Consider the following 14,853-nt stretch of genomic DNA (forward strand, 5'->3'; position numbering starts at 1 on the left):
GAAGCAGAAGAATTGCTTGAAACTGGGAGGTGGAGGTTGCGGTGAGCCGAGATTGAGCCATTGCACTCCAGCCTGGGTAACAGAGTGAGACTCCGTCTCAAAAATACATAAATAAATAAATAAGTAAATAAATATAAAAAGGAGAATTCTCATGAAATTTTCAAAGAGGCATGGATGAGAAAATAATTGTTGGTGTCTGTGCAGCCCTGGGCAGGGGAAGACATCCTGCTTCTAGAAGGCTGCTGCCGGTTGTCTAGACCAGAGTTGTCAACTTCAGCACTCCTGACATTTGAGGCCAGACCATTCTTCGTGGTGGGAGCTGACTGTGCACTATAGGATGCTTAGCGGCCTCCTTGGCCTCTACCCACTAAATGTCAGCAGCAACCCCTAATTTTTTTTTTTTTTTTGTAGAGACGGGATCTTGCTGTGTTGCCCAAGCTAGTCCACCTCCCAATATTGACAACCAAAAATGTCCCCAGACCCAAAGTTCCCCTGGAGGCAAAATTGCTCCTGGTTAAGAGTTACTGGTCTAGAATGAAACATGCTTAGTGGTCACACACACTAGTTTGTTCCAGTTCTCTGCTCAATCAGCAGTTTCCTCCCTGCAGGGTGGTTTCCAGAGCAGACATGCCCAGCCGAGCAAAGGCGATTCATGACGTCGATGATATTCAGATTTCATAGACCTTCTTTCTACCCCTCTCCCAAGCACTGCCCCAACCACACAGTATTCTTTTATTCTTTTTAATTTTTCTTTTGATTAAATAGAGGTGGGGTCTCACTATGTTGCCCAGGCTGGTCTGGAACCCCTAGGCTCAAGCAATCCTCCCACCTTGGCTTCCCAAAGTGCTGGTATTATGGGCCTGAGCTACTGTGCCCACCCAATACACACTATGCTTTTTCTTTCTTTCTTTTTTTTTTTTTTTTTTTTTGAGACAGAGTCTTGCTCTGTCGCCCATGCTGGAGTGCAGTGCAAGATATTGGCTCACTGTAACCTCTGTCTCCTGGGTTCAAGTGATTCTCTGGTCTCAGCCTTCTGAGTAGCTGGGATTACAGGCACGTACCACCGTGCCCAGCTAAGTTTTGTATTTTTAGTAGAGACAGGGTTTCACCATGTTGGCCAGGCTAGTCTCGAACTCTTGACCTCAGGTGATCCGCCCGCCTCGGCCTCCCAGTGCTGGGAATACAGGTGTGAGCCACCGCGCCTGGCCTATACACTATTCTTGAAATGCAAACAGGTCCCCACCATTGGTATGATACAACCCTCTCCCTCAAACTCCTATTCCAGAAACATTTTTGTTTAATCCCAATTGCTGTCTTAAAGAATCAGTAATGGCCAGCTGCAGTGGCTCACGCCTGTAATCCCAGCACTTTGGGAGGCCCAGGCAGGCAGATCCCCTGAGGTCAAGAGTTCAAGACTAGCCTGGCCAACGTGGTGAAACCCAGGCTCTAGTAAAAATACAAAAATTAGCCGGGCATGGTGGTGCGTGCCTGTAGTCCCCGCTACTTGGTAGGCTGAGACATGAGAATCGCTTGAAACCAAGAGGTAGAGGTTGCAGTGAGGTGAGATCGTGCTACTTCACTCCAGTCTGGACGATGGAGCAAGACTCTGTCTTTAAATCAATAAATAAAAGTGGGCCGGGCGCAGTGGGTCACACCTGTAATCCCAGCACTTTGTGAGGCTGAGGTGGGCGGATCACCTGAGGTCTCAAGTTCAAGACCAGTCTGGCCAACATGATAAAACCCCGTGCCTATCAAAAATACAAAAATCAGCCAGGTGTGGTGGCGGGCACCTGTAATCCCAGCTACTCTGGAGGCTGAGACACGAGGATCTCTAGAACCCGGGAGACAACAGTGCAAGACTCTGTCTCAAAAAAAAAAAAAAAAGAGGTGATAATTCAGCAGCATTTAGTGCATTCACAATGTTGCACAACCACCACCGCTATCTAGTTCCAAGAGATCTTCATCACCCCAAAAGGAAACCCCTATCTATTAGACAGTTACTCCCCATTTCTCCCTCCCCTGGGCCCTAGTAACCACCAGTCCGCTTTCTGTCTCTGTGGGTTTTTCTATTCTGAACTTTGCACACACATGGAATCATGCAAAGGTTGTCTTTCGCGTCTGCCTTTTTGTTTAGTGGAATGTTGTTACGGCTCATCCCTGCTGCAGCCTGCATCTGTGCTCACTTCTTTCTGAGGCTGAGTAATATTCCTTATACGGCTCAACCACATTCTATTTACCCATTCGTCCGTTGATAGACATTTGGGCCGTTTCCACCTTTTGGCTGTGGTGAATCACGCTGCCATGAGCGTGTGTGTACAGGTATCTGCTGGAGTCCCTGTTTTCTATTATTTGGTATATGTCTAGGCGTGGAATTGTTAGGTCATATGGTAAGTCTGTTTAACTTTTTGAGGAACCACTAAATCAGTATTTTCTTCTTTCTTTTTTCTTTACTCTGAGGTCTACTGGTTTCATTTATTTATTTGTAATTTGTAGGTTCAGGGGTACATGTGCAGGCTTGTTATAGAATTAAATTGTGGTCAGGTGCAGTGGCTCATGCCTGTAATCCCAGCACTTTGGGAGGCTGAGGCGGGTGGATCACAAGGTCAGGAGTTCGAGACCAGTCTGACCAACATGGTGAAACCCTGTCTCTACTAAAAATACAAAAATTAGCCAGGCATGGTGGCATGCACCTGCAGTCCCAGCTACTTGGGAGGCTGAGGCAGGAGAATCGCTTGAACTCAGGAGGCAGAGGTTGTGGTGAGCAGAGATCACGCCACTGTGCGCCTGGGTGACAGGGAAAGACTCCATCTAAAAAAAAAAAAAAAAAAAAATGAGAACATGCTAAATCCAGCATCCTTTTTCCCTTTTCTGAGTCTCCCTCACCACCATGGCCAGCTAATTTTTGTATTTTTAGTAGAGCCAGATTTTCACCATGTTGGTTACACTGGTCTTGAACTCCTGACCTCAAGTCATCCGTCTGCCTGGACCTCCCAAATGCTGGGATTACAGGCGTGTGCCACCGAACCTGGCCAAACCAGTACCTTCTTAAGGTGCTTGATCAATGTCAGTTCTTTCTTCCTCCTTGGACCTTTTCATCTCCCAGAAATCACCCCTGTGGTCTCCATTGCCTACAAAGTCCTGGAAGTTTTCCCCAAAGGCCGCCGGGTGCTCATAACCTGCCATGCACCCCAGGCACCACCGCCCATCACCTATTCCCTCTGTGGAACCAAGAACATCGAGGTGGCCAAGAAGGTGGTGAAGACCCACGAGCCGGCCTCTTTCAACCTCAACATCACACTCAAGTCCAGTCCAGACCTGCTCACCTACTTCTGCCGGGCGGCCACCACCTCAGGTGCCCATGTGGACAGTGCCAGGCTGCAGATGTACTGGGAGCTGTGGTCCAGTGAGTGCGGTGGGGGGCACAGGGCTGAGGAGGCAGGTGGGGTGCAGATCAGTGGGGAGCTCTGGGAGTGGGAATTGTGAACCTTGCTGGGGTAAGAGAGAGCCAGGACGTGAGGGTGCGGACAAGGACAGGCTGCCACCTCCAAGGCCACTCTCAGTCCCCTGGGGCCTTTTCTCAGGACTTGCTGTCCTTGGCTGGGGCCCTGAGGGCACAGTTTCCTGGCAGGGGCCTGAGGGCACAGAAGGAAAGAGCCTGATGGATGGCAGAAATGACTGAGCCCCAGTTGTCATCTCGCACCTCAAGGTGATAAACTAGGCACATTTGGCTGGGTGCAAATCCCAGCACTGTGGGAGACCAAGACAGGATGATCGCTCGAGCCCAGGGATTCGATACCAGCCTGGGCAACATGGCGAAACCCCATTTGTACTAAAAATACAAAGATTAGCCGGGCGTGGTGGGGTGCACCTGTAGTTCCATCTACTCAGGAGACTGAGGCAGGAGAATTGCTTGAACCCAGGAGGCGGAGGCTGCAGTGAGACAAGATTGTGCCACTGTACTCCAGCCTGGGTAACAGAGCGAGACTCTGTCTCCAAAAGAAAAGAAAAGAAAAGAAAGTTAGGCACGTTTTGTACATTACTTCACTTGATCTTCACAGCCGTGTCAGGGGTGGGGTCTGAGCCTCTGGGTCTGTAGCTGTGGAAGCTAAAGCTCTGGGGAGTTAAGAAAGTTGCCCCAGGGGCTGGGTGTGGTGGCTCACACCTGTAATCCCAGCACTTTGGGAGGCCTATGCGGGTGGATCGCTTGAGGTCAGGAGTTCGAGACCAGTCTGGCCAACGTAGTGAAACTGCATCTCTACTAGAAATACAAAAATTAGCTGAGTGTGGTGGTGGGTACCTGTAATCCCAGCTACTCGGGAGGCTGAGGCAAGAGAGTCACTTGAACCCGGGAGATGATGGTTGCAGTGAGCCGAGGTTGTGCCACTGCACACCAGCCTGGGCGACAGAGTAAGACTCTGTCTCAAAAAAAAAAAAAAAAAAAGAAAGTCGCCCCAGGCCACATGGCTGGCAAGTGGCCAAGGCTGCTTTCAAACCCCACTCTGTCCAGCTCCGAAGCCTGCCTTCTTCCTGTTTCCATCCTGATAGTAACTCAGGTAACCTTCTTGGTGGGAGCTATGGGGTATGGGAACCAGGAAGGGTTGGCCGACTTAGGGTGGGACAAGGAAGCTCCCCGTTCATCCTTTGCCCCACACCCTAAGAACACCAGGAAAAGACAGTCTAGGGGAGATGAGCCCAGGGTCTGCAGCCCAACACGTTCAGGGTTCAAATCCCTACACTTACCGGCTGGGGCCTTGAACAAATCATGGGACTGCTGAGCTTCAACTGCTTTAGCTGCAAAAGGAAAATAATAAGAGGCCAGTGAGGTGACTCACGCCTATATTCCCGGCATTTTGGGAGGCCAAGGTGGGAGAATCCTTCGAGGCCAAGAGTTTGAGACCAGCCTGGACCACAGAGTGAGACTCCATGGCTACAAAAAAATTAGTTTCTTTTTCTGAGACGGAGTCTCGCTCTGTCGCCCAGGCTGTACTACAGTGGTGCGATCTCGGCTCACTGCAACCTCCGCCTCCCAGGTTTAAGCAATTCTCCTGCCTCAGCCTCCCAGGTAGCTGGGACTACAGGCTCTTGCCCCAACACCTGACTAATTTTTGTATTTTTAGTAGACACGGGGTTTCACCATGTTGGCCAGGCTGGTCTCAAACTCCTGACCTCAGGTGATCCACCCACCTAGGCCTCCTAAAACGCTGGGATTATAGGCGTGAGCCACTGCACCCAGCCAACAGCAATTTTTTAAAAAAATTAATCAGGTGTGGTGGTGCATGCCTGTGGTCCCAGCTACTTGGGAGGCTGAGGTGGGAGGATCATTTGAGCCCAGGAGTTGGAGCCTGCAGTGAGCTGTGATCACACCATTGCACTCTAGCTTGAGCAACAGAGACCCTGTCTCTAAAATAATAATGGGTCCTACTCCAGGGGACCTATGAAATGAAAGCCTTTTAGTAGGTGGCAAGGGTGGTGGTTATTACTAATCAGTAAGAATGACTAGAGCGTTAGGCTCAAAGCCTGGGGGATTCTAGAATCTTCTGCATGACAGTTCTTGTCCTGAAGTAACTTGCCTTTCAGTAAAAAAGACGAGACTGAATGATAGAGTTGCCAGGTACATTTTACACATGACATACATAGAGTAAAAAATTATTCATTGTTTATCTGAAATTACAATTTAACTGTAGTTTTATTTGCTAAGTCTGGCAATCTGAAATATACTGCATAAGAATAAAACCAGGCCGGGCATGGTGGCTCACGCCTATAATCCCAGCACTTTGGGAGGCTAGGGCAGAAGATCGCTTGAGCCCAGGAGTTTGAGACCAGCCTGGCCAACATAGAGAAACCTCATCTCTACAAAAAATGCAAAAGTTAGCTGGATGTGGTTCTGCACACCTGTAGTCCTAGCTACTCGGGAGGCTGAGATGGGAGAACTGCTTGAGCCAGGGAGGCAGAGGTTGCAGTGAGCCTAGATCACATCATTGCACTCCAGCCTGGGCAACAAGCAAGACCCTGCCTCAAAATAAAGTTAAAATAAGATAAAAACCAAATGTGAAATTGTGTGGTGCACACGGCAGGTAGGGTAGCAGCTCAGACACAAGATGGAGGGCAAACTCTAGAAGGCGGCCTGGAGGAGGCCGCAGCCACAGCTAAGCTCATTAGGCATTTTGGAATGAGGAGAACTTACTGAGGAGGAGGGGTTTAAGACTGCTCAGCCATGGTTGTGCTACCTTCTCCCACCCTGCCAGAGCCAGTGTCGGAGCTGCGGGCCAACTTCACTCTGTGGGACAGAGGGTCAGGCCCAGGGTGGAGATGTCCTGCCAGGCGTCCTCGGGCAGCCCACCCATTACCTACAGCCTGGTCGGGAAGGACGGGCAGGTCCACCTGCGGCAGCGACCACGCCACGGGCAGCCTGCCAACTTCTCCTTCCTGCCGGGCCAGACAGCGGACTGGTTCCGGTGCCAGGCTGCAAACAGCGTCAATGTCCAGCACAGCGCCCTCACACTGGTGCCCCCAGGTGAGAGGGCCCTTGGATTTCCAGAGGGGCAGCTGGCGCTTCTGTGCTGGGAGGGTGCTAGTGTCCAAGACACAGGTCGGTGGGAAGTGGGACAGCTCTACCCGGCCACTGCCGAGAGCACAGAGGGCACAGGAGGCAACCATGCCCACCCTGGCCCCTGCCTAAAGGAAGCCCAACCCAGCTGCCTCCGCCCCGCTCCCAGGAGAGTTGCCCAAGGCACCCACCATCGTGCTGGCTGGCAGCCTCACCTCCATTGCGGCCGTCACCTCCAGGATGCTGGGCTGGACCACGTGGGCCAGGTAGGAAATGGGTGCTGGATGCAGGGAGGAGGGAGAGCTGCTGATGGCCTGAGAGGCTCAGCCGGGCTCTGGCTGGGGAGCTCAGGTGGTGGGGCTTGCAGGGCAGGGCTCTGGCCAGGGCAAAGAAGGGCTGTCACCGCTTATGCACGACTCGAAGGTGTTTATGAGGACCTACTGTGTGTCACATGCCTACTGAGGCTTACACGTTCAAGGCGTTGTCGAACCCTGGCCAGTGCTCCCAGTCGCCCTGTAATGGAGTCTGCTGGCCTCTGGGAGGGCAGTCTCTAAGTTCTTTATGGGGTCTGAGCAGGGATGCAGCGATGATGACTCCAGGAGACCAAGGTGGACCAGGAGCTCCTGCCTTCTGTAAGAACCACATTGGGCAGTCTTTCCCAGGTGGTGGCAAGAGCCTGGGGCCCAGCCTCCCAGGGTCCCCTCTCCAAAGCCGTGGCTTTACTGACATGTAAGGTGACCAGGGCCTTTGTAGTGTCTGAGCACAGGCACCACAGCCTGTGTGCTCTGCCTGTCTGGCCTTGGTGGTGGCCAGCGCTGCCTCTGTGAACTCACCTCTCTTTGTTTGGGAGACACTGCTGTGTCCTGGTTCTCATCCTCTGCCGTGGCCCAGGCACTTACGTGGCTCTGCCAGGACTCTGTCCTTGGCACTCTCCCATCTCACTTCTGCCAAGTCTGTCCTTTCCAGAGGCCAGACTCGTGGGTGAGCCATGTCACTTTGCTGAGCCTCAGTTTTTCCTTCTGTAAAATGGGGTACAGCCTTCATTTAGTGGGGTGAGTAAGCCCTCATGTCTCTCCTGCTGGGGCATTGATGTGCTTGGCACCATAAAACTCCCAGAGGCAGGCCGGGCGCGGTGGCTCACGCCTGTAATCCCAGCACTTTGGGAGGCTGAGGCGGGTGGATCACCTGAGGTCAGGAGTTGGAGACCATCCTGGCCAACATGGAGAAACCCCGTCTCTACTAAAAATACAAAATTAGCCAGGCGTGGTGGTGCACGCCTGTAATCCCAGCTACTCAGGAGGCTGAGGCAGGTGAATCACTTAAACCCGGGAGGTGGAGGTTGCAGTGAGCCGAGATTGCGCCCTTGCACTCCAGCCTGGGCAAAAAGAGCGAAACTCTGTCTCAAAACAAACAAACAAAACAAACAAACAAACAAACACTCCCAGACGCCTCGGGAGGAGATGGCTGGGAGATGAGCCTGCCTGACTTGAGTCTCCACTGCTTTGTCATCAAGGTCATGACCAGAAGATGGAGGACTGGCAAGGTCCCCTGGAGCGCCCCATCCTTGCCTTGCTGCCCTATAGGAGCACTCACCGTGTGAGTGAAGAGGAGCTTGGGGTGTTCAGGACACGGAATGGGGAGGTCAGAAGATGCAAAGCAGTAGCCATGTAGAATGAACCGTCCAGAGAGCCACGCACGACAGAGGGTTGCAGACCATCGGCGTGCACTGTTCGTATTTGGAGTTCCTGCAAAATGAGTGTGTTTTAGCTACTCTTGTCAAAAAACAAAACAAAACAAAAAACATGGGTAACTATGAGAGATGGTGGATATGTTAACTTGCTTCACTATAGGAACCTTTGTGCTCTCTATATGAATCCCATAATAGCAGGTTGTCTACCTTAAATATACACAAAAACATTTATTTAAAAAAAAGAAAAAAGCCTGCCACGTGGGATTCTTGGAACCCTGGTGACCTTCAGCAAATGCAGACAGTGTTGGTGTGAGGGCTTGAGGAGGGTCACAGAAAGGAGGGGGTCTCTGTGGCCTTGTCCTCACCTCTCAGGTGCTGTCACATCTCTCCGGGTGTGGGGAGAGGGAGGGGGGCACGCTGGGGAAAGGCCCAGCCCCTCCCCCGCACCTTCTCCCCTCTTCCCTGGAGGGGCACCCCACCTCTTGGTGGCACAGTCCTCTGGTTCAACTCTCACGTGGACTAGCTCACCTGGGTGGACTCTGAGCCCCACCTGGCACACCTGCTCTTGTTAATCTGCACCTGCAGTTAGCAAAGGGGGCTCTGGAATTCTTCCGGGCTCAGTCAGCCTGTGACCCCACACCTCTGTCTGTACAACTTCCGCTCCCCCTCCAACACACAGAGCCTGTCTTCCCTGCACGGGACGTTTTGTACCTGTTTTTCTTGGGATGGAGGTAGAGAGGGATGGAGGTGAGAAGGGGCTGGAACTGGATTAAATTTTGCCCCCTGCCTGTCGCCCTGAAAACTTCGTTTCTGTTTGCTTGCCTTTTTTTTTTTTTTTTTTTTTTTTTGATATGGAGTCTTACACTGTCGCCCAGGCTGGGGTGCAGAGGCACGATCTTGGTTCACTGCAAGCTTTGCCTCCTGGACTCAGGAGATTCTCCCACCTCAGCCTCTGGAGTAGCTGGGATTACTAGTAGCTGCCACCACGCCTGGCTAACTTTTGTTTTTGTTTTTTTGGGTTTGTTGGTTTGTTTTGAGAAGGACTCTTGCTCTGCTGCCCAGGCTGGAGTGTAGTGGCTTGATCTCAGCTCACTGCCACCTCCACCTCCCAGTTTCAAAAACTTCTCCTGCCTCAGCCTCCCAAGTAGCTAGGATTACAGGCGCTCACCACCATGCCCAGCTAATTTTTTGTTGTTGTATTTTTAGTAGAGACGGGGTTTTGCCATGTTGGCCAGGCTGGTGTCAAACTCCTGACCTCAGGTGACCCACCTGCCTCGGCCTCCCAAAGTGCTGGGATTACAGGCGTGAGCCACCGTGCCCGGTCTTGCACACCATCTTAAGTGTGAAGCCACACTGCCCTTCACAGCCTTGGGGCTCTGCCCAGACCAGGAGGAATGGGGGTCTTTGACCCTACCCCAGGTTTAGTCCCAGAGAGGAGGAAAGAGTGGCAGGCCAGGCAGGGAGGGGGCTCCAGGGTGTGACCTGGGTTTTGCAGTGGGATGGGGGAGGGGGTGCTTATGAGCCTGGGTGGGTTCTTGGTAGGTGGTGGGCTTCCTAGAGGAGGCGGCGGGAGGGCAGGGGCAAAGAGGGTGAGTGGTCCTCCGTTCGTCCGTTTTCCTGGGGGACTCTCTTACCCTTTGTGGTCCGTGCTGCGGCCGGCGTGGCTGGGGAACTAGCCCCTCGACCCCGAGGTAGGGTGGACACCGGTGCTCCGCGGCCAGAGCCCCTCCCAGCCGCTAGAAGCGCAGTCCCGCGGCCCGCCGCCGCTCGCGAGGGCCGCACTTTGCCCTCGGTCCCTAGCGGTGCCTGGCCACGCCCCCGGCGGGTGGAGCGGGGCGGGGCGCCGGGCAGGTTCCTCAGCGTTCCGCGGCGGCGGCGGCGGCGGCGGCGACGGCGACGGCGACGGCGACATGGAGAGCGGGGCCTACGGCGCGGCCAAGGCGGGCGGCTCCTTCGACCTGCGGCGCTTCCTGACGCAGCCGCAGGTGGTGGCGCGCGCCGTGTGCTTGGTGAGCCCGGGGAGGGCGGGCCGGGTCGCTCCGGGGACCCCCCCTGCCGCCAGGCCCGGCGGGGCCCCTGGCCCACGAGCGCGACAGGTGGCGGCGGCCACGTCCGGGGCCTGACGGCGAGCGAGGCCGGCGTCCAGCGTCCCGGGCCCCGCCTTCCCGCCCTCCACAGTCTGTCCCACTGTTTCCTCCCAGTCCCGGGTCCCGCCACCCACCCCACCCCACCCCCAGCCCCGCGCCCCGACGCGGGGTGTTCCGAGGCTCCGCAGGGAGCGGGCCCCTGCCTCGCTAGCAGTGGGAGGAGTTTGGGGGCAGCTCCCGAACAGGTGGCCCGCACGCCGCCGCGACTCCCAGCTTGTGGAGTTCACCGGGACTGGGCTTTCCGAAGCCACGTGGGATAAGGGAGGGGGCGGGGGGCAACCCAACGCCATGAAACAGGGTCTCCTTCCCACTCGGGGCAGGCCACGGGTCCGCCTTCCCATCCGAAGTTGAGGGACCCCAAGATGTACCCCCTCTCAATAAGCTGGGCAATACCTCCAAAACCAGGTTTTGTGTGTTGAGGGGGCCTGTTCTTGGACAGCCAGCCCTGAAAGCTGGAGGGGGTGTCATGAGGGGGCAGGCAGAGGTGGACCTGCTGTGCCCAGACCATGCCTTCTGAGGTCCCTCAGGGCGCCCACACCCGCTCCCAGCCAGGCTGTGGGGTCTGACCGCCTGGAGCTTCTGAGGTCCCCCAGGGCGCCCACACGTGCTCCCAGCCAGGCTATGGGGTCTGACCACCTCTGTCCTGGGCTGTGTCCAAGAATCAGGTGCCCAGTGGGTCGGGATGACAGTGCCAGGAGTCCTGGATGGGCACCCTGCTCCCATCATCCCGGAGGTCCGGCTTCATTTCTAGCTGGGGGTGGGGCCTGTGACTGCCAGCTCCAGAGCCCTGTAGGGAGCTCCCTGGGAGGGCAGGGCAGGACTGGCAAGGGAGAGGCCTGGGACCATCCCAGAGGGAGCCTTATGCCCAGAGACCTGTCCCACATCTGCTGAGGTGGAGCAAGCATGGGTGGTGGCCTTGAAGTTTAGGGAGGTGGCATGGGCTCTTCCCAAGGGGCTGGAGCCCCCCTACACCCACCCTGGGTCCTCCAGGGGTCTGAGTTCAAAGCTGTATCCACAGGCCTGAGTTAGGCCCCTTGTAGTGCCCTGTGCATGCAGGACCCTTTGCAGGTTGGGAGACAGACTCGGAGGGACCAGGATGCCACAGAGGCTGGAAGTCCTTGTCTGGAGAAAGCTGGCCAGGCTCAACCACGGAGGGGTTAGAGGGGGTTCCAGGAGGTGAAGACACGGGGTCGCCGGAATGGCCTTCCCGAGAGGGCCTGTCCGCCTTCACCAAGGTGTTCAGGCAGAGGCTGGGCGCTGTCGAAGTGACTTGGGCTGAAGGTGACGGGGACTGGGTGAGACTCTGTGACTCGGTGGCCTGTGTTGTTTAAACCTCTTTCAAGGTGAGGTTGGGCTGGGGGTGGAAGGACTGCCTTTCATCCATCAGGTACCTAAACAGAATGATTCCTGCAGGCAGGCAGCTGGGGCAGGAGCAGCCCCTACCTAGGAGGTCCCTGCCCACTCCCCACCCCTCCTCAGTCCAGGATTCCCAGGGGCAGGCCCCCTGGTGCCTGCAGATGCTAATCCTGGGGTGCGCCAGGAAGCACTTTGCTCATCAGCTCACCTCCACAAAGTTTGGAGGGGCTAACATGCCAGCCTCCACAAGGGGACAACAGGCCAGGCGCGGTGGCTCATGCCTGTAATCCCAGCACTTTGGGAGGCCGAGGAGGGCTGATCACCTGAAGTCTGGAGTTCCAGACCAGCCTGGCCAATATGGTGAAACCCTATCTCTACTAAAAATACAAATTTTGGCCGGGCGCGGTGGCTCAAGCCTGTAATCCCAGCACTTTGGGAGGCTGAGACGGGTGGATCACGAGGTCAGGAGATCGAGACTATCCTGGCTAACACGGTGAAACCCCGTCTCTACTAAAATACAAAAAAAAAAAAAATTAGCCGGGCGTGGTGGCGGGCGCCTGTAGTCCCAGCTACTCGGGAGGCTGAGGCAGGAGAATGGTGTGAACCCGGGAGGCAGAGCTTGCAGTGAGCTGAGATTGCACCACTGCACTCCAGCCTGGGCAACATAGCGAGACTCCGTCTCAAAATAAAATAAAATAAAATAAAATAATAAAAATAAAAATAAATAAAAATACAAAAATTAGCAGGTGTGGTGGAGGGCACCTGTAATCCCAGCTACTAGGGAGGCTGAGGCAGAATTGCTTGAACCCAGGAGGCAGAAAATGCAGTGAGCCCAGATCGCACCACTGCACTCCAGCCTGGGCAACAAGAGCAAGACTCCATCTCAAAAAACAACAACAAAAACCCAAAAGGGGGCAGCAGTGGTGGGAGAGGCCTGTGTCTGTACACCCCACTGGGGTCCCCACTGTGTGTGCCCCTCAGGCGGCCACCAGCCCTACCAGGTCCTCCCCTCCCGGCAGGTCTTCGCCTTGATTGTGTTCTCCTGCATCTATGGCGAGGGCTACAGCAACACCCACAAGTCTAAGCAGATGTACTGCGTATTCAACCACAATGAGGATGCCTGCCGCTATGGCAGTGCCATCGGGGTGCTGGCCTTCCTGGCCTCGGCCTTCTTCTTGGTGATCGACGCATATTTCCCCCAGATCAGCAACGCCACTGACCGCAAGTACCTGGTCATTGGTGACCTGCTCTTCTCAGGTATCTGCCTGTGGCACCTCCATTTGATCTTGGGAGGTGTCTAGGAAGGGGACTCATTAACTCTGGGGGTTCCACAGCTGGGGGGCCTCGGCCTCTCTGGGAGCGGCAGGGAGCAGCTCACTCCTCCAGGGCACTTTTAGGAAAGGGTTTTCAGCTAGCGTTTCTCCTTGCTTGAATGGCCCCAGCCTGCCTGGGGTAGCTAGAAGCTGAGTGGAACCCCAGCACACCCGAGCAGATGGGCTTTGCCTCTGCCGTTTGTCCCCTAGGCTGTCTGCTGGGACCCACCATGCCAAGGCGGATCCCAGCCCGGCTTCCAAGTCCTCCCCTCCATATCGTGGAGGCTCCCAGGAGGTCCCTGTCTAGGCCCTGCCCTACCTGCCCTGTCCCCTCCCAGAGTCCTGGAAAGCCCCTCCCTTTCCATGGAACTGACACCCCACCCATCCTCCCCCAGCTCTCTGGACCTTCCTGTGGTTTGTTGGTTTCTGCTTCCTCACAAACCAGTGGGCGGCCACCGACCCGAAGGACGTGCTGGTGGGGGCCGACTCTGCAAGGGCAGCCATCACCTTCAGCTTCTTTTCCATCTTCTCCTGGGTAGGACCACCTGGGGCCGGTTCTTGGGGTCTTGGGTAAAGGGTGGTAGAAGGTGGGGTCCCCCACCAACCTGTACCCCTCTGTGCTCTCCCTGCAGGGTGTGCTGGCCTCCCTGGCCTACCAGCGCTACAAGGCTGGTGTGGATGACTTCATCCAGAACTACGTCGACCCCACCCCGGACCCCAACACTGCCTATGCCTCCTACCCAGGTGCATCTGTGGACAACTACCAACAGCCTCCCTTCACCCAGAATGCGGAGACCACCGAGGGCTACCAGCCGCCCCCTGTGTACTGAGTAGCAGTTAGGGTGGGAAGGGGGACAGAGAGGGCCCTCCCCTCTGCCCTGGACTTTCCCATGAGCCTCCTGAAACTGCCAGCCCCCGTCTTTCGCCTGTTCTACCCTGTGCAGCTGACACACAGCTGAAGAGCCTCCCAGCCTAGCGGGGGCTGGCAGAGCCACACAGTGCCTGTGCCCGGAGGGCTTCAGTCAACCACTCACTCCTCCAGGGCACTTTTAGGAAAGGGTTTTTAGCTAGTGTTTTCCTTGCTTTTAACGACCCCAGCCCCGCCTGGAGTGGCTAGAAGCCAGCAGGCACCCACGTGCTGCTGACAAGTGCCTCAGCTTCCCCTGGCCTGGGTCGGGCTGTGGGAGCTGCTGTTATCTGCGTTCTCTGCCAAAGACGCGTGGGGGCCATCACACCTGCCCTGTGCAGCGGAGCTGGACCAGGCTCTTGTGTCCTCACTCAGGTTTGCTTCCGCTGTGCCCACTGCTGTATGATCTGGGGGCTGCCACCCTGTGCCGGTGGCCTCTGGGCTGCCTCCCATGGCGTGAGGGCGGGCTGGTGCTCACGGCACTTCCTCCTTGCTCCCACCCCTGGCAGCAGGGAAGGGCTTTGCCTGACAACACCCAGCTTTATGTAAATATTCTGCAGTTGTTACTTAGGAAGCATGGGGAGGGCAGGGGTGCTCCATGGCTCCCAGACCGTCTGTGCCGAATGTATTATAAAGCCTTGGGGGAGATACCCGGCCCTGGGATGCTGTTTGGAGACAGAATAAATGTTTTCTCATTCAGTCTCCAGTCATTGGTTGAGCCACAGCCTAGGGGTTGGAGGAAGACTCCCCTCTGGGTACACCCTTAGGGGCTGGCTTTATGGAACTTGTATTTTGAACAAGGCAGTGGCAGTCCGCCCCCTCCAGCCTGCCTGGCTGGCCCCCTTCCCTCTATCTGGGGTCGCATTCCGCACAAGCCTTTCATCATCTTAAAA

General features: G+C 55.5%; 2 protein-coding genes and 1 long non-coding RNA gene across 5 annotated transcripts; 2 read left to right on the forward strand and 1 right to left on the reverse strand.

Moving 5' to 3' along the window:
- Positions 1-2,458: 2,458 nt before the first annotated feature.
- Positions 2,459-10,040, reverse strand: LOC119622142 (uncharacterized). Of its 3 annotated transcripts, XR_012088932.1 has the most exons (7): positions 9,872-10,037; positions 8,141-8,292; positions 7,381-7,566; positions 7,017-7,177; positions 6,739-6,923; positions 4,741-4,791; positions 2,459-2,808 (listed from the first exon to the last, which is right to left on the reverse strand). It is a non-coding gene; the product is annotated as an uncharacterized lncRNA (long non-coding RNA). The 3 variants fall into 3 exon arrangements; XR_012088931.1 differs by having other exon boundaries at positions 6,739-7,177; positions 9,872-10,040; XR_012088930.1 differs by lacking the exons at positions 6,739-6,923; positions 7,017-7,177 and having other exon boundaries at positions 9,872-10,019.
- Positions 2,866-8,218, forward strand: C16H17orf99 (chromosome 16 C17orf99 homolog). Its single transcript, XM_008013078.3, is given in 4 exon segments — positions 2,866-3,403; positions 6,246-6,299; positions 6,302-6,514; positions 8,061-8,218. Coding segments are annotated over 4 exon segments (834 nt in total). The 5' UTR covers positions 2,866-2,994.
- A 47-nt stretch (positions 10,041-10,087) lies between the features above and the next one.
- Positions 10,088-14,659, forward strand: SYNGR2 (synaptogyrin 2). The gene is made up of 4 exons (XM_008013077.3): positions 10,088-10,246; positions 12,760-12,997; positions 13,449-13,588; positions 13,686-14,659. The coding sequence occupies exons 1-4, from the start codon at positions 10,148-10,150 to the stop codon at positions 13,881-13,883; spliced, it is 675 nt and encodes a 224-aa protein (XP_008011268.1). The 5' UTR covers positions 10,088-10,147; the 3' UTR covers positions 13,884-14,659.
- The last annotated feature ends 194 nt before the right edge of the window (positions 14,660-14,853 follow it).

Source organism: Chlorocebus sabaeus, chromosome 16, assembly GCF_047675955.1.
Source record: "Chlorocebus sabaeus isolate Y175 chromosome 16, mChlSab1.0.hap1, whole genome shotgun sequence".
NCBI lineage: Eukaryota > Metazoa > Chordata > Mammalia > Primates > Cercopithecidae > Chlorocebus > Chlorocebus sabaeus.

What these genes read in the sequence shown, in the direction of transcription:
- SYNGR2 (XM_008013077.3), top strand. Translation starts at nt 10,148, where the DNA reads ATGGAGAGCGGGGCCTACGGCGCGGCCAAGGCGGGCGGCTCCTTCGAC. An exon ending in TGGCGCGCGCCGTGTGCTTG is followed by an intron (nt 10,247 to 12,759) that starts GTGAGCCCGGGG and finishes CCCTCCCGGCAG; the next exon opens with GTCTTCGCCTTGATTGTGTT. An exon ending in TGGTGACCTGCTCTTCTCAG is followed by an intron (nt 12,998 to 13,448) that starts GTATCTGCCTGT and finishes ATCCTCCCCCAG; the next exon opens with CTCTCTGGACCTTCCTGTGG.